General features: G+C 36.7%; 1 protein-coding gene and 1 pseudogene across 4 annotated transcripts in view; one reads left to right on the top strand and one right to left on the bottom strand.

Annotated features, from left to right (window-relative positions):
- SLC25A12 (solute carrier family 25 member 12) overlaps window positions 1–23,792 on the bottom strand; it is a 91,534-nt gene that overhangs the window by 16,819 nt on the left and 50,923 nt on the right. For all 3 annotated transcript variants that reach the window (XM_081243068.1, XM_081243069.1, XM_081243070.1), the window contains 6 exons: window positions 23,499–23,592; window positions 21,583–21,667; window positions 10,775–10,856; window positions 9,333–9,491; window positions 6,233–6,285; window positions 5,906–5,986 (listed from right to left, as the gene is read on the bottom strand). In XM_081243068.1, coding sequence (XP_081099194.1) covers window positions 5,906–5,986; window positions 6,233–6,285; window positions 9,333–9,491; window positions 10,775–10,856; window positions 21,583–21,667; window positions 23,499–23,592 — 554 coding nt within the window. The remainder of the gene's footprint in view (window positions 1–5,905; window positions 5,987–6,232; window positions 6,286–9,332; window positions 9,492–10,774; window positions 10,857–21,582; window positions 21,668–23,498; window positions 23,593–23,792) is intronic.
- LOC308621770 (small nuclear ribonucleoprotein E-like) lies at window positions 13,950–15,152 on the top strand (annotated as a pseudogene). Its single transcript has 2 exons — window positions 13,950–14,831; window positions 15,057–15,152. The product of its transcript is annotated as a small nuclear ribonucleoprotein E-like (transcript).

Below are 23,792 nucleotides of genomic sequence, written 5' to 3'. Positions count from 1 at the left end.
AAATTTGTGTGAAAGATCAAAGACCTAAATGTAAGATCTAAAACTATAAAACCCTTAGAAGAAAATAGAGGTATAAATCTTCATGATCTTGGATTAGGCAATGACTTCTTAGATAGGACACAAAAAGCACAAGCAACAAGAGAAAATATAGATAAGTTGGACTTCATTAAAATCAAAGTCCAGTTCTTCAAAGGACACAGTCAAGAAAGTGAAAAATATTTGCAAATCACGTATCTGGTAAGGTACACTAAATATATACAGAACTCTTGTGTGTATACAGAATACCCTAAATACATATAGAACTCTTACAATTCAATAATAAAAGACGAACAGGGCTTCCCTGGTGGCACAGTGGTTGAGAGTCCGCCTGCCGATGCAGGGGACGCGGGTTCGTGCCCCGGTCCAGGAAGATCCCACATGCCGCGAAGCAGCTAGGCCCGTGAGCCATGGCCGCTGAGCCTGCGCGTCCGGAGCCTGTGCTCCGTAACGGGAGAGGCCACAGCAGTGAGAGGCCCGCGTACCGCAAAAAAAAAAAAAAGACGAACAACCCAGCTAAAACATGGGCAAATATTCTGAACACATTGTTCTCCAAAGATAAACAAATGCCAGTACATTCATGAAAAGATGCTCAACACTGTCAGTCATTAGATCACAGTAAGATACCACTTCATACCACTAGGATGGCTATAACGAAAAGACATAATAATAAGTATTGGCAAGAATGTGGAGAAATCAGAACCCCCATACATTGCTGGTAGGATTGTAAAATGGTGCAGCCACTTTGGAAAACAATCTGGCAGTTCCTCAAAGTACTAGTTAGAGTTACCATATGACCCACCAATTCCTCTCCTAGGTATATACACAAGAGAAATGAAAACGTATGTCCACAAAACTTCTTACATGAATGTTCATAGCAGCATTATTCATAACAGCCAAAAGGTGGAAACAACCCACGTGTTCAACAATTGATGAATGGATAAAAAAAATGTGGTATTATCTATATAATGAAATATTATTCAGCAATAAAAAAGGCCTGAAATACTGATACATACTACAACATGAATAAACCTTGAAAACGTTACACTAAGTGAAAGAAGCCAGACACAAAAGGCCATATATTGTTTGATTCCATTTATATGAAATGTCCAGAAATGGTGAATCTATAAAGACAGAAAGTTTACGAGTAGTAGCCTAAGACTTGATGGGGAGAGGGCGGGAAAATTGGAAGGCAATAGCTAAAGGGTACTAGGTTTCTTTTGGGGATGGGAATGTTCTAAAATTGACTATGGTGATAGTTGCACAGCTCTGTGAATACACTCAGAACTGCTGAATTGTACACTTTAAGTGTGGGGAATTGTATGATATGTGAACTCTATCTCAATAAAGCTGTTATTTTAAAATTTTTTCCTGAAACATAGCAAGCATTTGATGAATGAGAGAATGAATGAAAGACTGAATGAATGGAAACATAAAATAAGTATGAAAGAATCTAGATTAGAGACAGAAGGGGCTTGAATCTCAATTTTTCCATTTACTAAGTGCTTGATTTCACTGAGCTTTTAGTTTCTTCGACTCTAGCTAGGAATAATAATGAGATAATGCCTATAAAGTGTTCAGTCCAGTGCAAGAGGCTCAAGAAACGGTAGCTATTATTACAATGAATTATAATCATAAGCACATATTTTCTTTGGTGACATGTAGAAATGAAGCAAATAACGATAAGGAATTCTACTTTCAAACTACCACAGTGGAATATGATTAGATACAAGATTAGGTTTTATCTGGTGAGAATGGTCAGAACTACCCTTTTTCTATGAGATATAAACATTTCCTAAGTCTAGTTCCTTGCACAGGAAGAAACTCTAAATCCTTCTCAGCCTTGACAGCTTGTTGGATGAGAATGAATAAATGGAAGAAAGAATGAATGAAAACATACCAAATATGAGTTAATAGAGATTTGGAGACAAACGTGGTTTGACTCTCAACTTTGCCATTCACTAAGTGCTAGATCTCTCTCAGGTTTTATTTTCTTCAACTCCAATTGGGAATAATAATGACAGAATGCCTATAAAATGTTCAGCCCAGTAAGAAAAGTCCCTACAGCTCATTAGCATTCTAGCAGATTAGAGCTACAGTAAAAGCAAAAACCAGCATCAATGATAATAGTAATACTGTAGTTAAGCTGAGTGGTAGGCTCATGGATGCTCATTTTATTATAACTTTTTGTTTATATAATGTGTTCTCTTTTACATATATCTAATATCACATACTTTTAAAAAAAGATCACAAAATAAAACAAACAACAAAAAAACACATAGTGCTTAAGGACTGGATATTTTCATTTCTTGGTCACCTCAATGATCTAGTTAGTGTACATCATATTTCCTAAAGGACGGCACAGTCATTTTCAGAGCAGTAGAATTTCCCTCCCATATGTAGGGAACTCAAGACCCTAGTCCTAGCTGATTCTTCTGCTATGGAAAAAAAAATCTATAAAGTCAATACTAACTGCTCAGTTTGAGCCATTTCTTCTGAATTAATCTGCATTAGGTCAACACATTAGGTATTGGGTTGGCAAAAATGTTCGTTCAGTTTTCTCCATAAGATGGCTCTAGTAGCACTTAGTTGCCTTTAACGTCACTCAAAATAATTTTGTTAGATTGTAAGTGACAGCTGTCGTATCAGCGTGCATTTAAAAAAAGACTTATCAAAATTGGTGAACTTTTGTGTAGGCATTTTAATATTGAAGATGGAAGAAAAAAAGCAACATTTTCGGCCTATTATGCTTTATTTATTATTTCAAGAAAGGTAAAAACGTAACTGAAACACAAAAAAAGATTTGTGCAGTGTATGAAGAAGGTGCTGTGACTGATTGAACGTGTCAAAAGTGGTTTGCAAAGTTTCGTGCTGGAGATTTCTCTCTGGACGATGCTCCATGGTCGGGTAGAGCAGTTGAAGTGGATAAGATCAAATCGAGACACTGAGAACAATCAACATTATACCATGCAGGAGATAGCTGACATACTAAAAATAACCAAATCAAGCACTGAAAATCATTTGCACCAGCTTGGTTATGTTAATCGCTTTGATGCTTGGGTTCCATGTAAGTTAAGCGAAAAAAACCTTCTTAACCGTATTTCCGCATGCAGTTCTCTACTTAAACGTAATGAAAACGTTCATTTTTAACACAAATTGTGATGGGTGATGAAAAGTGGATACTGTACAATAATGTGGAATGGAAGAGATTGTGGGGCAAGCGAAATGAACCACCACCAACCACACCAAACGCCAGTCTTCATCCAAAGAAGGTGATGTTGTATATATGGTGGGATTGGAAGGGAGTCCTCTATTATGAGCTCCTTCTGGAAAACCAAACGATTAATTCCAATAAGTACTGCTCCCAATTAGACCAACTGAAAGCAGCACTCGACAAAAAGCATCTAGAATTAGTCAACAGAAAAGGCATAATCTTCCAACAGGATAATGCAAGACCATATGTTTCTTTGATGACCAGGCAAAAACTGGTACAGCTTGGCTGGGAAGTTCTGATTCATCCGCCGTATTCACCAGACATTGCACCTTCAGCTTTCCATTTATTTAGGTCTTTATAAAATTCTCTTAATGGAAAAAATTTCAATTCTCTGTAAGACTGTAAAAGGCACCTGGAACAGTTCTTTGCTCAAAAAGATAAAAAGTTTTGGGAAGATGGAATCATGAAGTTGCCTGAAAAATGGCAGAAGGTAGTGGGACAAAAGGGTGAATTCATTGTTCAACAAAGTTCTTGGTGAAAATGAAAAACGTGTCTTTTATTTTTACTTTAAAACCGAAGGGACTTTTTGGCCAACCCAATACATCTTTAAAATTGAGTGATGTTTGGAAAAACAGCTGCACTCCTCTCACCTGGTGGCACTGACAGCATTCAGCCAAACACCCACAGGACACTCCACATTCTATCACCACCCGTACCCAGGATCCTGAGGGTTGGGTTCTCCTGATCAGCCTCACGGGCAGCCACTCTTCCTAGTGTTTATCTGGTGGCTGCTTACCATGTTTCATTCAGCAAAAAGAGTATTCCTATATTCCATGGTGCCTGATATTCTATCAGCAGAGACTCATCCTTTTTGTTTAAGGTTACTCTCTGTTGAAATATGTACACTTTCGGGAGAAGTAGCAGATTGTGCTTTAACAATCATTTATACTGTAGTGTGATTGAATTCATCAGTAGAAACTCAATAATTTACATTTTCTTTCCTCCCTGAAATGAAGATATGTAAAGGAAAGAGGGAAGCAGAAAGTGTTTGTGGTGAAGAACTGCATACCACCTAATCATCCTCCTATAGCCCAACCTGCCTATTTTTCACGCTGTCAATTTCCAGCTAGACAATCCATCGAAGCGTCCAGAAATGAGTCAAAGCTTCCAGAAATAAATCTCTTAAGGAAGAGATTTAGACTGTCAGCACAACCCTCGAGGCACCCCAGACTTCAAGAGAAATTCCCAAAGTTCAAACCTAGAAACAGGGTCAATACCTAGGAAGAACAAAGGAACCAAATACCTGATTATAATTTAACCATTTAGGTCACATGTCAGACAAGAGAACAAGTCAGGCTCATGGGCAAAAACCTCTGGATATCACAAATGGAAACAAATAATTAGCTACATGGAACACAGAGAGCATGACTTGGAAGATTTCTGACAAATGTACACAGTGTTGCGGCAAAGCTGAGTTAGGAAATTTCTTAACCAAATTAAAACTAAAACCACTGAGAAAAAGAATATTTATGATACGCAATGGTTCTTTCATTAGAAGAAAAACACTTACAGCATCTAATTGGGGCAAAGGAAGAGGAGAAACAACAGTAAGAACTAAGCAAAGGTCTTAGTCTATGTCCATTATTTGTCCTCCATGAAAAAAGTTAGCCAAAGACATGAGTTTTCTCCCTGAGAATGCACTTGGGCATGTGTGCAGGTATAGCGGCAAATGCACATAAGTACACACCTGTGCGCGCACGCACACACACACAAAGAGAATGCGCCAAGCTACCTCTTCCATAAGAACTTTGGTTGCAGAAAGATGAGGACCCAGGTATGTGCCAGGCTGACAAATATCATGAAGGAGAATCCAGAGCACCCTCTCTCTCTGACCCTCAGGGAATCTCCTCTGAATTAAAAGCTGCAAAGGTCACTGACCTCATCACCTCAGGTTCCACAAGCAACTGAGGAGGGTTTAGCCAAGACTGTCAGCCAAGTCAACTGGAAGTCATTAAGGGTTTCAGGGACAAAATGGACTAAATAAATCTTTAAAAAAATCATGTACTACCAAATGTGAAAGGAACACCACAAATAAGATGAGTTGAGCTGCAAACTTAGATTTGAGAATTAGTCTAAATCCAATGTCATGCTCACACTTTAAAGACAGAATCTCTGAGTTCAGAATTGTCAATAGCTTCAACATAGTTATGGTTGTTTGCTCTGGTCCCTAAAAGGAGGAAAATTATAATTATACCACAATGGCTTACTCAATCCTACACCTAAAATACAAGGGTCCAATTAATCAGTCACCTCACACTTATTTTAAAGTTCCAGTCAATATAAATATAGGGTAACTTTATCCACTATTCTGTTTTCTGTGGTATTTAAAAAGAAACAGAATTAGAACTCTAAAAAGTGTAAAAGGTAAAGTTTTAGGAGCTTCTAAGAATACTACCTCTACAAAAATACCTCTTTTCTGCCTCAAAACCAGTGAGATTATGCAATGAAATTTTAAAAATCATTCCTTATTATCACTGAGAAAATCTGCTTAGAGTCCCTTGAGTTCAGGGGGCATGTCACTCAGATAGTTTATCCAGTGTGCAAAAATCCTAAGGAACATATTTGCCATGAGAAATCATCAGTATTAATACTTACACAACCTCCAGCAAGGATTTCTGCTAAAAGTGGAATGGAGCCATCTCTCCTGGTAAATTTGTCCCGGACAAAATCATTGACCTAATTAGAAAGACAACATCAGTTAACCAGAATTCCCAATCATTACCTTTAGTGGTACATTACTGGTTTTCCCAAATCAGCAAAATATTTGTCTCATATAAAATTTAAAATTAGCAAATGACTACAAATAAGTTTAAAATTTTACAAGTGCCTTGATAGTGTGCTAGTCTTACCAGCATAAGTTTTCACTTTTGGCTTAATGATAATCTAAACAAATGACATAAATTCAATGAGAAAGAAACTTACAGTCAGTTTAATGGCCTTTTCTGGAGCAACCCCTATAAGTTGTGGTATCAGACCTAGGTAAACAGAGAGAATTGTTAGCAGTATAGATGTACTAGACGTGAATACACAAGCCCAACAAGGTGGCTTTCCCCATATTATTTACCCATCAAACATTTTAGGGTTTTTATTAAAATGGGAAAAGTGGCTTATCCTAAAAACTATGCATATGTATATAATAATTATTCATGTGAAAACAATGTTATACTTCTTGAGCCTATAAATCCTTTTCTTAAGCATGCCTTCTTTAAAGCCTGGTTATCTAACACTTCCCAAAAAGTATGAGGAAGGAATGGAACACATGGATCTTGTCTACTCCCAGAACACTGCCAATAGCAGTGAAACCAGATTACCTCCCTTTACAACCAACAACATACTAACATACACAGACACTTTAGAGAAGCCAATGTTGTATGCTTGGAAAAGCTCTGCAAAGTGTCCTGTTAAGTAGACCCAGATTTTGCCACAAATGATGCTACCTGCGTAATAGCATACAGTGGCTTGGCTATTACAGAAAACCACTCCCATCATTTTCTCTTTACAGAAACCCAGAATTCGGTACTCATTTATTTAAAAGAAAGCCAAAACTGCAAAGAAAAATGCAGTTTTAAGTAACATTTAATGGGTATCTTCTACAAGCAAAAACAGCCCATTGTTAGCCTATTTGCTAATATATGTCAAACTTAAGACCTTTCAAAAGATTTCTCCTAAAACAAAGGAAATCATTATTCTTAGAAAGTTAAATTTTCCAGGCTGGCTGCAAAAGAAAAAATATATAAACAACTCAACATCTGTAGCTATTCATAGGGCTCAACTTTCTAAAGCACACAGATTATCCAAATCGTTAAAATACATTTTTTGCATACATCTTTTAAAGATGCTAACAATAAACATACTATATCCTTTAAATCACCCAGCCAAGGGGAAGTTATGTATGTGTTTGCATGCTTGCTGCTGATCTTAAGCCTACTTTGAGGATACTGCTGAGTGATTTTCTACAAGTTGAGAGCCAGCAAGTAATCGTACATACAGCCTACTGTCAGTCAAACTGAATTATCAGTGACAAACACAAATGTGCACACACCTTTAATGGGTAGCAAACTGATTTAAAAGAATAAATCAGCAGATGGCAGTCTTAACTTTCTAACTCTCATGATTATCAGGCCCTATTACTTTTAATCTGACTCCCATACAACGGTGTCAGCATGTGTGTTTGTTTTACTACTTGCCTCAATAAGGCTCACGGAATTTTAATAAAGTACTGATTTATGTCATTTTATCATTGTTGACTATAAAGAAATTGAGGCTAATCTGTCAATAATTTTGTCAATCATCTGACAAAATAATGGACCACTTCTAAGCAATATATGACAATCTCAACAATCACAGTGTTCAGGTACAGGACTCCTACAATCTCTCACTTAAAGGACTGATTTTATCAGCTCACATTCTGAATCAAGCTAATGATCCCTTCACACCCTCCACCCCCAACTTGCTATATTGGACCCATTTAATTAACATGATGTCTCTCCCAAATGAAATCTTCTGTAAGCATCCATCCATTGAGAAGGCTAAACTGTGTGGTGTATGTCTAGGTTCCTTCTCTTTTAAAGTATACCAAGGAAGAAGAAAGATTCTTACTCAACAAAGAAAGACCGGAGATGTCAAAGAAGAAAACCACCGTAGTGCCACTTAACCCTCAGATTCCCTATTAAATAAAATCTAGATATGCAGTGTTTAATATTGTCTAAAACAAGCACTCACATGCACAGATCTGCATTCTAACAATGCACACCTCTTCCCATGGAGTAAATGTCGTACAGCTAGAATTCAGACGGGCTAGAGTTCTGCATATCTGAATAAAATTCATCACATTCTTTCTCAGGGGCAGGGTATTGAGCCTAGTTTGATTCCAGAACAACTCTCTTCTCTTGTTCTATAGACAATGCCCAAAATGAACATCCTCAGGACCCTCTCCTTCAAGTATAAGTATATTAGAACTACATTTTCACTTGAGTATCTGCACATAATGCCAATCAGAAGTGTTTTTCCTCCTGGTCATGAGCATAAAGCTTTGCTCAGGCCCAGTTTTTCTTTCCGAGGAAGAGGTTCTAAGCCAAACAGTTCAGCAGAGCTCAGAATGAGCTCAGGATTAATGGGACTGTGTGTGCAAACAAACAAGTACAGTAAATTACATAAATGCCCTGGAATTGAGCATGTAGAAAGTTTTTCAAAGAATTCTAAGTGGCGCCCAAAGGGATTAAAAAATTAATCTCCCTCCCAAAGGAAACCCTAAATTCTAATGTGAAAACATGTACATGAAAGTCTCCCTCTCCTAAGAGAACAAGTTCCTACAAAGCCGATGGGGGTGGGGAGGATTCTGCATGGGGCTTGCTGCCTCTGATGCCGACAGCAGTGTGCTCAGCCTAGAGTTGGTGGTAACATTCCCTGCAAAAGAAAATCTCTCTGCTTCCACTCAGTGCCTCTGAGCTACAGGGAGAAAAGGAGCAAGAATGAGTCTTGGAGCAAAAAGGTTTTCTTTTCTTTCTTTCTTTCTTTCTTTTTTTTAACCTTCAGATGACTCACTGGTCTCCTTGGAAGAGACAAAAATGTGCAATATTTCTTTCGGGTGAAACAAACAGATAGAGTGTACACTCACCTTCAAGTGGCAGCCTGGTTTCTATTTCACAGAGGAGAGATATATTTCTCCTCTCTAATTCTTTGAGAAAAGAAGCTCTCTATTTCTTAGCTGTCATCCTCGTATTCCACCTGCAGACATGTGCCTTAGTTTGTAAGAGCATGGTGACCACCATAGACCCATGCTGGGGAAAACGCAGGCTTTAGATTGCAGGAAGAAGAAATAAAGAACTTGTCTGCAGACTAATATTGCTAGTTACCAGCAAGAATGTAAAAAGGGAAATGAGCAAGGAGGAAATAAAAAGAGAGAAACAGCCCTAGTCTGTCTGAAAAGGCTGCGCACTGATTTTCACAATCAGTTGAGTCTGAAACCTGCTGCTGGTGAGATAAACTCACTAACTTCAGCAGCTGAGATCTGCTTGCTCACCCCGGTAGAGTCCAAAGAAGCCCTCATAACGCAAGACTTTCTTAAAACAGTCAAAGCTGTTTTTGTACATCAGCTCCCCGACAACAGAGCCGGTGCCACGCTGATTCTGCATGCGGGTCTTCACCAGGTCTATTGGGTACACCGCGGTGGCTCCCACAGCTACAAATGAAACAATTGTAAGGCTTAAAAGAGAGCACAATTAAACGGAGACTCTGTAAGGACAACAAATCTCTAAATCAAAGGACTAGAAAACAGAACACAGTATATATCCTCGCAAAAGAGATTTTACGTAATTTTCCCTTCTTCCATCCACAGCTGAAGGATCACAGGCTAGCAACCACCGGGATCCATAAAGACAGCTGCTTCAGAGAACAACTGTAATGGATTTTCAAGTCATCACCAACATTAGATAATCAACACTCAATTTCCTTTAACAACATTAAACTCTTATATATAACACATTTCTTTATATTTTCCATTAAATGCCTACATATTATACAAGTTACCTCTTAAAATAACTATATATCTACACATAGGTGGCTGCAATTTTAAAATTTAGTTTACTACAGCATTTTGGTAAATTAACCTTAGTTACAACTATAATATTGGAACCAAATCTCAACATGACCCTCCCCCTACTTACAGCATTCGGTTTATAAAAAAAAAAAAGCCCAGGCTTTAGAATTTCTCAGGGACTGAAAAATTTATAACATGAATTAGAGTATTATATTTTTCAACTGTTGAAAACCAAAACATGCTTTACAACTTCTAAAACAGATTGAAAAGTAAAAATAATAGTTTCATCAGTTTAGGCTTCTTTTGAAAAATCATAAGTATTTTAATCACACTACTAGGTTCTTCTCAATAAAGCAACTTCAGATTTTTTATACATTTTCTATGGAGAGATTTAAGCAAAAAAAGCCTCTCAAATTTTGCCCAGGAGCAGGGAAGAGAGGTTCATTTTAACAAATAACCTTCAAGTCTAGATATTCTTCAGCCAGTAAAAGATGAGGTAGGGGGGGAAACAAGCAGAAAAGCAAAAGCGAATCACTTTGAGAGGTTGTTTTATTTCATAAGGTTCTGGGATTTGTACCCCAAATCTTGATCTCTTACCTGCCCTCACTCCTAACACCAGAAACACAGTCTTATTCTCCATTTCTTCGTACTGACTTTAACCAGTATAATTAAGGGGAGTGCAGCACGCATCCAAGACTTTCACATGATTACAGAGGTTTTGTCTTGAAGACAGACTGGAGCCAGAGGGGGCATGGCCGTGCTATGACAAGTCCTCTGATCGTAGGTAAAAATAAAGAATACTTCAGAAAGCCCTGCAGTCGTGACCCTTGGGAACAATGAACTGAACCTTTGCTGATCTGTCCCGGTCTAGTGAGATAATATTACATGAACGCAAGCTTGAAACAGCACATAGACATGTCACTCACCTCCAGCAATTGAGCCCAGAGTGAATCTGTAAGCAGACTCGGCAATCTGGAGCCAGACAGGCCTGCCTAAACTGTGAGATTGCTGTGGGGAAGAAGAAAACATGTAAAAAATTTTGGAAAAGCATATGGCGAATGAAAAAAACTATAATTTGGCTGTGTTAAGATTTTGAAATAGATACTTCTATTATTAGCATTTAAAAACCATATCTGGCCAAATAGACTGAGTAGCTTTTTCCCACCATTTGCACGAGCCTATTAGTGCCTCATTTATCTGCTACTACTTGGGAATACACTATCATTCTACAGAAGTGAATCTTTCAGGTAAGTAAATATTTCAGGTTTAAAATCATTTCCCCCTTCTTTAACCAACTTAAAATTTTAAAATCTTTCTAAAATGTATAAAAACTATCACGATTACTAAATCAGATAATATTGATCATAATTTTCCACCTCTAATGACTGAAGGTCAACATATTCATACGTCCATCAATTTCTGCATCAAGATCTAACGCAGCTGTTTGTACTATCTTCCCACGCTTGACAACTATTACTTCTTTTACCAACAGCCTCCTAGTTTGATTTTGCCGCTTCTCATCTGTCAGGGCTGGAGAAATCACATAACTAGAATTGTGAGGATTATATGTAAAGCAAGGTCAAGGACTTCTCTTTGGGGCTAAACTGAAAAACTTCAATAGCTGCTATTTCAAGGGTTCAGAGCCTTTGCCCCTTTATTTGTGGCTTTGAAGCTCAACCACTGAGGTTATCAATAGATTAGTATTTCTCACCTATGCTACCGAGCATTTGCTCTCCTAGACCTGTGTATTCCTCAACTCTGCCTACGCAAAGAAAACACCTGAGGGACCTTAAAATATATATCCCTGAGGCCTGGGGTTTATAAATTTTTAAAAGGCTTCAAATCATTCTGCTGTGTAGTTAGGTTGAGAACCACTGTCCTAGCCACATTTGTAGTTCTAACATAAAATCTATGTTGAAAATAAAGCTAATGGGAAAAACCTATTGTGGTTCAGAATGTTATTTCATTGGTATCCCACAGCATAAAGGACTTGAAATAATCTGTCTGTAGTAGTGTGTCAGTCTTGTTCTTTAATATTTTCATTATGAAAATAACAGTTATGTGTATAAACAGTCTGAAATGAAGGAATAAAATACTGCTTTATCATAAAACTTGAAAAATAGCAACTTGAATGAGCTTTCAAAACACAGCATAATAAAAATGTTTAGATACTCTCACTAGAATAATTTAGAATAATTTAATGGAGAGGGACTCCTTGCCTAAAATCTAAAGGAAAGAAAAAAGTAAGCTAGTCTACTCTCATTTGCTTTCATTTGTACAATCTCTTCAGAGTTCAATTAAGGAAGCTAAATATGGCAAAACCAGATATTTATAAACAATTTGGGAAGCAGCCTATAGAAAGGTTTTATCTGTCTTCTTGTTTTGTAAATTTTGCACCACAGTAAGCATCATTTCTCTTTGAACAAAAGCGTGTGATATCTAAATATTTAATGTTTGATTGTGATCTCCGTAGGCAGGGACCTTTAAAAGCTCATTATGCCTGTCATAGTGTTGTGGTTCAATATATTCTATAGTGAAGGAAAATAAGTAATGTTTGATGAAAAGTCAATAAGAAACCCTTGGAAAATCTGGCAATTAGTCAAACACCATTACTTCAAACAAAATCACTACATATTTTATAAATGTCAACTGTCCCAATATACCAACTTTATTATAATGAGATTAGGTGAAAGCATACATCTAACACATCCAAAACTGAATTTAATACATGGAAGAAACCATCATAAAAAAAGGCGAAAAACTGCACAAAGACATAATCATGATTTTGTAGGGAATACATTTTTTCCTAGCAAGTTAGCCCAAGCAACTGCATGGCCATCCATTATGTTTGATCTACATGCTGTAACAAAAGTGAGCAATTAACAATTTAATATTGACATTTTATTTGAAATTTAATAAGGGAAAGAGTAGAATATTTTAACAAAACCTTGAGTATAAGCCTAATTTTGACTCATTCACAGAACAGCAAAAATATGCCGTCCACAAAGATATTTTTTGTTCCATTTATTACTATGATAATAATACTAACTTTAGACTGTTTAGAGATTTGTTGTCCCCCAAAAGGCGAAAGTACTTGACCAAGCACTCAGGACTGTTGCCCTGATGCAGCCCTCAGGGGTCCAGTGTTTTTCAGTCTTCTGTAAATAAATTCCCTTGTGAGACCATGGAAGGATGCTTACTCTCAGCAATTTCTACCCACAGTGAGACCACACTGTACTATTTTGCCAGTCAGTCCACTATACATACAAAGGTAAGAGGGCCACACTATGGACAGAACAGGCGACTTGCCAAAGGTCTCACTGTGAAATAGGGAATAAGCAGAGCAATGGCCCTTGTCACTCCACTGCATTCTCCATTATAACTGAACACTCCTGCCAGGCAAAGATTGTAAGCACTTAACTCCAATATATGACTTCATTTATAAATTATATGCATGTTTTACTATACTAATTATATACATAAAAATCTAATATATATTATTAAATTACATATAATATACATCTAAACATACAAAAATAGAAATTATAAAAGAATGAGATGAAATAAAATGATTTTTTAAAATTTTATTTTGCATTTATTAATGCAAAACCCTTCTCGGTATCGCTTTAAAATATTATATTAACTGAATATGCTTCCATTAGTTTTTCAAACATTGATTGAACACAATGAGGGTAATGAGTTAATTCTGATACTCTGTTTCAAAGACAATCCAGTTGAAAACGAACGCAATCTGTATCTCTGAGGTAAAGATGATGTTCAACATCACATTTTTTTTTTTACATCTTTATTGGAGTATAATTGCTTTACAATGGTGTGTTAGTTTCTGCTGTACAACAAAGTGAATCAGTTATACATATACATATGTTCCCATATCCCTTCCCTCTTGCGTCTCCCTCTCTCCCACCGTCCCTATCCCACCCCTCCAGGCGGTCACAAAGCACCGAGCTGATCTCCCTGTGCTATGCGGCTGCTTCCCACTATCTATCTACCTTACGTTTGGTAGTGTATATATGTCCATGCCGCTCTCTCACTTTGTCACAGCTTACCCTTCCCCCCTCCCCGTGTCCTCAAGTCCATATTTTAAAGAAATTCAAGTTATGGCATTTTGGCTTAGATTTTAAAATCTTTTATAACCAATGCGGCTGTTATACTACCTATATAGTATATATGTTTTTAACTTCTAAAAATGCACACATAAAACTTTTTTTCCGAAATCGAAGTTTCTCAGTCACAAAACTGGGTGAAAATAAATCCATTCTCATAGATTATGAATTATTTTCAATCATGACTTCTTTCAAAAGAATATGTTAAATTTAAAACTCACTGACTAAAAAGAGCTATGGTCCCAAATATGAATCAAATATTGGGGAGGGGCAAGATAAGGGTATGGGCCATATGGTATCACTGTTATGTGGAATCTAAAATACGACACAGGGCCTTCCCTGGTGGTCCAGTGGTGAAGACTCCATGCTTCCACTGTAGGGGGCACAGGTCTGATCCCTGGTCAGTAAAATAAGATTCTGCACACCGTGTGGCACAGCAAAAAACAAACAAACAAACACCCCGAAACAAATGAACATTATCTACAAAACAAAAACAGACTCACAGATATAGAGAACAGACTTGTGGTTGCCAAGGGGGCCAGGGGGTGGGGAGGGGGGACAACTGGGAGTTTAGGATTAGTGGATGTAAACTATTATATATCAGATAGATAGAGTGTGTGGGATAGTGTGGTCTTTGTGAGCTTCCACCATGGCGTACCAGGGCCAGGGCCAGAAGGTGCAAAAGGTGATGGATGGTGCAGCCCATCAATCTCATCTTCAGACACTTGCAAAATATATCTCGGATTCAGGTGTGGCTTTAAGAGCAAGTGAATATGCGGATACAGGGTTGTATCACTGGTTTTGATGAGTATATGAACCTCGTATTAGATGATGCAGAAGAGATTCATTCTAAACCAAAGTCAAGAGAACAACTGGGTCAGGCTTCCCTGGTGGCACAGTGGTTGAGAGTCCACCTGCCAATGCAGGGGACACGGGTTCATGCCCCAGTGTGGGAAGATCCCACATGCCGTGGAGCGGCTGGGCCCGTGAGCCATGGCCGCTGAGCCTGCGCATCCGGAGCCTGTGCTCCGCAACAGGAGAGGCCAAAACAGTGAGAGGCCCGCGTACCGCAAAAAAAAAAAAGAAAACAACTGGGTCGGATCATGTTAAAAGGAGATAACATTATTCTGCTCCAAAGTGTCTCCAACTAGAAATGATCAATGAAGTGAGAAATTGTTGACAAGGCAATGCAGTTTGTTTAGGTGTCCTTTGTTAGAAGTGTAATTCTAAAGCATTTATTCATATTGTTTTGCTCACCTTTATGTTATTAGCAGATGACAATAAATGCTGTGGGATTGTTTTTATTTTTAAAAAATGGATAAACAACAAGGTCCTACTGTATAGCACAAGGAACTATATTCAATATCCTGTGATAAACCATAATGGAAAAGAATATGAAAAAGAATATATATATGTATAACAGTCACTTTGCTGTACAGCAGAAATTAAACGCAATGTTGTAAATCCACTACACATCAATGAAATTTTTTAAAAAACTAAAAAGAAAGGCAGGGTAAGTGATTAAGAGACACAAGCTACTATGTATAAAATAAATAAGCAACAAGAATATATTGTACAGCACATGGAAATATAGTCATTATTTTATAATAACATTTAATGGAGTATAATCTATAAAAATACTGAATCACTATGTTATACACCTGGAATGTAATATTGTAAATCACCTATACCTCAGTTAAAGAAAGAATCAAGTAACCACTAATTCCCTTACTCATACAAAAGCTTTCTCCTGTGTTCAAGCACATATATTTTCTTTATATGCTCTTCCTTTAAAGAATGTTTATAAGCCCTACAAAATCCTGTGAAAACTGTAGGATTATACTGTCTTTAATTCTTAGCTAAAAACATCTCTAACTATAAATACCCAAATGCCTTTTGAAAATGCCATCTCTGCCCTTATTAAATTGCATTCTATTTTTTTTAAAAAAATACAATATACGGTTACTAAGGGGTTTTTTTTTTTAGGCTTAGCTATCACTATAACTTATGGTTCACTTATATTCAGGTATGTAAATTAATATAATTAATGCTATGGATTTCATTTCATGAATATTCATAAGTAGAATGCTACTGTAGCTGTCATCTCTATTAATGACTGTTTACTGAATTTTTTAGCATTTAGGCTGAAAGAAAATCTCAGCACTAAGAAGATCACCTACCGTGAGCAAATGGGCCAAAGGAAAAGGCACTCTTTTCCTTAAGGTTATGATTATGATCATGAAGGTGATATTTAACAAGATTAATTAAGTGTTTTTCAAAGCAAAATAAGAGTTGAAAATCTTAAATGATTTTACACCTGCTCCCTAAGCGTATGTGTATGATAGGAAATGAGGAAATGGCTCGAGAGCTCATTGAGAGAGGAGAAAGTTCTTTTACTTGGTTGTTAAATGTACCTTATCCTATAAATGAGAATTAGATAAGGCAAGATCATGTCAGTTAACAAGTCAGGCACCCTGCCCAAATCAAGCCGCTTCATGGAGTATGCCAACCCAACGACGAGAACTGCCTCTTCCAAATGGCACGCTATTGATGGACAGAAGAAAAGGAAGGAAAAGCTGAAGTCTTTTATACTGAGCATGGGTTGTGACGGGAGAGGGGAAGGCTAGACTTTACATCAACTAAAATGTATGACTGTAACAGCAAAATAAGCTTAGGGAAAATAAAATTCTTTTGTCTGCAAATCACATCTATGAATTTAATATGCCTGAATTTGAATTCCATACTCTTGGCCTCATAAAACAAGATTAAAACCCAAAGCTGTGATGATATATACTTTTTTCTCAGTGAGAGGTGAGGTTAAATTGTGTTAGAGACTGTAATAAGACTTTAATTCTAATACTTTAAATGAGGTAAATGGCTAATAAATACATAAATAAAACTAGTATAGAAACCCAATCTCCTCCTTTTTGAGAATAGATTTCCATTTATGGTAAAACTATTGCAGATGACAGAGGTTAAAAGTTCCAAAAAAAAGAAAAGAATTAGTAAGTGGATTTTAACGCTTTATCTTTACTCATGAAAACAAAGTTCTCAAGAAGGTCCATTAGAATGCAAAACACACAAAGAGACAAACTCCTATTTGTCTAAGAAATACTATATAGAAAACAGAGAGAAAAATCATTCTAATAATGTTCTGATAGAACCCAAGCCAGCTTATATTCCAAAAGTTCTTTGTGTGAGTGGTCTGTAGCTTGAATGTAATTTCCCATAGAAACAAAACTTAAAAGAAAAAAGTATTTATATGCCCAAGCAGGTCCATCATAGATAATTTACCCCATACAGTTGAAAAAGCAATTATGTAGTATACAGTAAAGAAAAAAAAAAGAAGTTGCCTACCCATTCTCACATTGGGCTAGATAGAATTGGTCTTTAACCTCCAAAGCACTTTATGCTTCAAAAATGTCACATCCTCTTCTCTCTGCAACCCACCTCCTTTTAGTTAACCCATTTTACCCAATTGAAAATTTCCATTTTTCTCATTGGTCATCTCTATACCACAACATATTTACCCATTCTACTATGGACACTTACTGCAAATAATGCTGCTATATACATTGTTGCATATTCCTTTTAATCAACATATGTACTTATTCCTGTTAGGGACTACACCTTGGAGAGGAATTGTCAGGTCACAGGATATATGTCTCTTCAATTGTAGTTGATACTCCCAAATAGTTTCCAAAGTTGTGATGCCAGAAGTTTCTGACAGTTCCCATTCCTCCACCTCCTAAACAACACTTGCCATTGTCAGAGTATAATATTGGCCAATCTGGATAGTATAAAACAGCAACTAATTGTAGTTTTAATGTGTATTTTTTTCTGTTTACTAATGATGCTGAACTAACTTCCCATCCCCTCCCCTCCCCTCCCCTCCTCTTCCCCATTTGGATATCCTTTATCTTTCCCTTTTGTGTAGCCTGTCTTTTCACCCTTTCAGTGATATGTTTTAATGAACAAAGGTTCTTAAATTTAATGAAGTTCAAGTTATTAATCGTTTTCTTTATGACAGGTATTCTGTGCCCTGTTTGTGAAATCTTTGCTTATCTCTCGATTATGAATATAATCTCCTATGTTATCTTCTCTAAGCTCTCAAGTTTAGAACATCCCAACTGGAACGTACTTTTGTGTACAGTATGGTGTGGGAATTTTTTTTCTATACGATATTCATCGGTCATAATTTAAAAAAAATACAACGTAGAATTTCAGCCAGCACAAAAATTTTAAAAGCAAAACATTTCAGGCAATAAAGAAGAAAATACAAAGATATAATTCTTCCTCACTTCCCATCCCCTTCCACCTAAGGAAAGTGGATGAAGGTGGATGAAGGAGTTGTGTCATGTCTATATTTGAGCCCAACTTGGAGTTTGCTCAGATAGCTTTTTCATATTTAACAACAATAACAACAACTGTAATAGCAGTTAACATTTATTGCATGCTTAGTAGGTGTAAGTGCATTATCTCATGTAATTCTAACAATAACCCTATGAGATGGATACTACTGGCTCTTCTTAATAAATGAGGAAACTGAGAAAGGAAAGATGTTACATCATCCGTCCCCAAGTTCTTAACGTCTGCCTCTTCTATTTCTGAACTCACAGATTCTCCATCATGCACATGTGCTTTCGTAACAACTTTCATAGATTGAGATAACAACAAAACATGCCTTCCTTCCTATTTTTTATCTAAGTTTCAAGTAAATTCCTATAGAGGAACACTCTACATACAAAATGTAAATAATCATGTATTCATATGTGGTAGTATAGAAAAAATAAGAGAATCAAAAATGTCTTCTGGAAGTGACATGGAAACAGTTATGGTTAGCATTAATGTAATTCTGTGGCTTAGAGAATTTTCAAAAACAAGTCAGTCACTAAAATTGAAGTCTATATGGCTGCCTTAGAATGCCTCATAAATCTAAACTACGTTAACTGAAAAAACCTGTTTCTAGACTGAAAACTGCAGAAAGTTTATTACTTTGTTTGCTATAATAACTTAGGCATATTTTTATATTATTCTACTTGGGTCCTAGCCTACTGTATTCCTTACATAGCTTTTAATGCTACAAGGAAAAAGGAAGATACATTAAAATTTTTGAAAAAGAAAAAAATCTATTGATTCACATAACTTTTGCAGAATGCAAGAACTTAAAAGGATTCTTAGAAATACCTGCAGGTACTAATTTTACTAAAGGAGAAAGTGAGGCCCACAGAAACTTGTACCAGATGCCAAGGACAGTAAAGGTCAGAATTACAACGGATGTAACTAGGGATATTAACTTGAATCCCTCTTAAATAATCTTCATAAATCTATTTCTAAGAAATTCTAAAAATTATTTATGACTTCTTTGAGTTTTATTTTCCCAGGTGTTGTTTTTACCCTAATTTACAGGAAAAAAATAGATTTAAAATCTTCACTTTATTTCTCTATTCCTAACCCTCAGCAATAAGACTACCCAATCTAGCTGATATGTGAAAGGAAAAATAATACAGTCTCTGACCTTCCTCCTTTGAGACCAATGTAAGAACACCCAGGATCTCTACATGCTCTCTGGAGACTGCAGATCCCTGCGCCATCCTACTGTTAGAGAAAAGGCAGAGAAGGCACTCTACCACCATCCTGGATGCCAATCAGAAACAAACGGTAAGAAGAGTTAGTAGTGGTTTTTATCACTGCCCATTTTCTAAGTATCTGACAAGAGGTTTGAGGCCATCCATGCCAGCATAAAAAGCACCAGTGCTGCCACTGAAGGCAAATCATCTTCGAATCTGTCTTCAAAACCATTTCCAACAGTATCAGAATTACATCACCTTCCTAAGGAATCAGAAATATGAGCGATGCAGACTTAGGGCGCCAAAGATTACAAAAGCAACTTTCATTTATGGCCTCCAGGAAAATCGCTAGGGGCAAGAAAGGCAGGTGAAACAAAAAAGAGTGGCAGAAAGGCTTAGAAAGGAGGAAATGAGTGGGTTTTTAAATTCATCACATTGTTTTTAATAAGCTAAATGAGATATTCCCCAGTTACAAATATTAAGGACACCCCCAAGGAAAGCTCTATTAATAGACCTGTAACACTAAAAAATATCTCCTTTTGAAATGCAATTTTTCAAACTTCAAGAATAAATTTTTATAAATGTGTACTACAATATATGAAATTAAATTCAGTAAGAACTCTTTAAATATTTCAATACATCTCAAATTTTAAATAATTTTATTAAATTTTGCTATAAATCAATGAATTGGAATAAATCCATCTATTTTTTTAAAGGATCTGAGAACGTGTAATGAAAAGAAACTTTGTTGTCAGCAGATAAGAGTTTTTTGCTACTGAAGAGGCTAAATCACAGTGGGTTACAGATATATTTTAATTTACAGGAAGCTTTATTACACACCAAGCAAAGTATTAACATAAAATGTAGATATAAAAGCAATTATTTTACATTTTCAATTTACTTACCTGACTACAAAAGTTCTTGTGTATTATACAAAGATAAGCTGGAAATTCTAATTTGTTTCAGAGGCAGAATCATCATTCCATGGAGTTCAAGTAGAAGAAAGATTTGCTCCTGAAACTTCCCACAGTGAAGCACACTTATATACCTACATCTTTCACTGGCACATGTGGCTATTCAACAGTGCGGTAGCAGTAAAGAAAAAGCAGACTTGCTCTCTTTCCATGGCACGCCGATGTAGCTTTTTTCTCTCTCTTCTTGTCTCCTGTCTTCATCCCCCCTCTCCCCACACCCTCTCCATCTCTCCTAGCCTCATAGGGCATCACGGTCTCCTAAAGAATCATGAGGGACACGGGTCTCATGTGTATTAGACAAGGACTAGCCCTCCTATAACCCCCACCGCCCCCTCCCACCAAAACTATATGACCATTGCTGCAACTGAGGCTTCCTCCAAATGCTCCAGAAGTAGGGCTTCAGTTTAAATCAGATTTTTAAAAAACTGTTCCGTTCCACTATTCAAGGTAATATCATGAGGTTTATTTTCCTACCAAGACAGTATTTTTGAAACCAGAAATAAGACTGCATTAACTTTATAGGACTCAGAGCTATTGTTTTTATCACTCAAACAAAAACTAATATTATCAAACATGTAATAATAATCAAGGTTTTCCTTCTGGTTCATTAAGTAGATAGTTTTCCTGTATTATTGTTGTAATCTATAAGACACATTCTCAGTGAAAGATTTATTTCAGTAAAGGAATGTTTTGTATTTTAAAAACCCTATAAATATCAGTTTAATGATACAAAATGAACTTAACACTTATCTTTAAGTGTCACTAGACAAATAAAAGGAAAAAACTGCTACTCCTAGAGGGAGGAAAGCCAAGCCCATGTATGTCTACACTCTTATTTTCCTCATCTTAATAAGCTAGAAGAAAAAAACCACAAACATAAATCTAGTTGCTCCATAAAATACTCTGTGAGGGTAGGGGTAAAAGTTCTATAAAGGTAGTCTTTGAGCTAAGTTAAGTCTTTCTGTAAAGCAGTTTTTAATTTTCATAGATTCAGGAGCCTGAGGCTGTCATGTACATATTACTTCAGCATTTTTGAAGGTGATTCTGTTTATGAGACTCCTCCTACCTGTCTCTGAAGTTCTGCCAGGTTGAAAGGTAAGGCCGCCTCAGCCAATGGGGCTATTCTCTCAATATCTGCCAAAGTCAAGCGCCTTCAGGCAAAAACACACGAAAGAAAGGACTGTTAGATACCAACAAACTTCTCATACTAAGATCATCCTTCTTCAGAAAACAAGAGGGTAAAAAAGAACTATGGTTTAAAAGTAGTATTTCTCTATTCACACAGATCATATTAGTGAGAGAAAAAGAAAACTTCAGGCGCTGCTTGCCACACAAAAAGCAAAAGACTCTAAAGAAATAATGTGGAGTACATAAATTTAATGACTCCAAAGACAGATAATAAAATTAAAGAAATAATTCTTGCCAGAAGCAAAGTATAAACATCGACAGTTCATACACACTAAATATATTCCTATAGCATACATATTTATTGCATAAGGGCAAAGTCTCTTGAGAAGGATAAAAATAAAAGTGATAAATACCGGTTGCCTTTAAGGGGAAAAGGGAGAAGGGTAGAAGGGAGACATTTTTACGGCATGCTCTTTTAAACTCTTAAGAGTTTTGAACTACGCGAATGCACTACTGTTTCAAAAAATTTTTACTTTAAAATAAGTACATTCCCTGAACTAGCTAGTACGTCACGTCAGATCCAGTTTTTTTTTTTTTTTTTTTTTTTTTTTTTTTGCGGTAGGCAGGCCTCTCACTGTTGTGGCCTCTCCCCTTGCAGAGCACAGGCTCCGGATGCGCAGGCTCCGCAGCCATGGCTCACGGGCCTAGCCGCTCCGCGGCATGTGGGATCTTCCCAGACCGGGGCACGAACCCGTGTCCCCTGCATCGGCAGGCGGACTCTCAACCACTGCGCCACCAGGGCAGCCCAGATCCAGTTTTGAGAAGCACTTTTTGAAAGCATTTATTATCATGGAGGTACAATACCTTTACTAAAAATGTGAATTCTAGAGCTGAGACATGGCCTGATAGTTCATGTCAATCACCAAAGACGGGCTGGCTTATCCAGTATCATCTCCAGCTCAACAATTCATTATGTAGCATGAAGGTAATAAATCATCTATGTACACTCAACTTCTATTAGTCTTCAGTTCTAGGGTTAAAACCCATTTTTTTCAGATATGCCTACACTTAAGTAACTATTACAGGTGACTAATAAAATCTGATCACTTAGCAGATCACACAGGTCCTACTGCGTGCCCAAAGACAAGAGTTTTTCATCTGGATTTGCATGAGACTTTGCAAATTAAATTCTATGTGCTTTGGGTTTTCTCAATCTATAAAACAGAGGCATAAAACATCTGAGCTTAACTATGATGATAACCATGATGATAATGTCACAGGCATATTTCAAGAAAATGATACTCTCCAACACAAAATGGTATATACTGTTTAGTAAAATCCCCATTCACAATGAATCAAAAAGATTATAAGATTCCTGAACATGTACTTCAATTTATTTTAGAAATTTAGGCAAATGTCCACAAATCACTAAAAATTCCTAACACCTCTAGAGTCCAGATTAAATCAATTTTTCTGTCCCTCTTACTTTTTGTCACTTCCCTCTCCCCGTCCCCTATCATTTTTCTTCCTTTCCCGTTTCCCTCTCTCACACCTTACTCCCTTTCAACCCCTTACTCCCTTTCTTTTTACGCTCTCTCTCCATTTCTTCCCTCCCTTTTTTCTTCCCCTCCTCTCTTTTTCCCCTCTTGTCCTCTTTCCCTTTCCCTCCCTCCATCTCTCCCTACCTTTAGTCTGTCTTCATCTGTCTCTCCTTCCTCCCCTGTTTCTCATATCTGCCTGTCTCTCTTTCTTGAAATGTATATACTGAATAAACTATTGTTTAAAAAAACACCACTGCGTCACGTTAAAATAACTGTCCTAAAAAATATCATGAAGAATTATTGGAATAGTTACCCTGTAGCATTATATAAGTCTGAAAGCTGGTACAGGATATCAATTTCTAGTGGGGTGACTTGTCCATAGCGTATGGCACTCTGGGCAAATTCCTCTGGAAGAAAAAGAAAATATTTTAAAATCTTAAAAGATTCTTAACATATAACAAACTTCTACCTTAACCAACTATTATTTGAAAGCTAAAAACATTTCAGTATTATTTTAAAAGTCTAAAACTGAATTTCAATATCTAAGTTCAATTATATAGAAATAACCACAAAAGTATGAAAGCTGGCAAAAGATAAAATGTTAAGA

This window comes from Mesoplodon bidens (assembly GCF_964165515.1).
Source record: "Mesoplodon bidens genome assembly, chromosome: 8".
In the NCBI taxonomy this organism is placed as follows: Eukaryota; Metazoa; Chordata; class Mammalia; order Artiodactyla; family Ziphiidae; genus Mesoplodon; species Mesoplodon bidens.
Note: the sequence above shows the minus strand (reverse complement) of the source record. Positions and strands in the feature narration are given on the sequence as shown.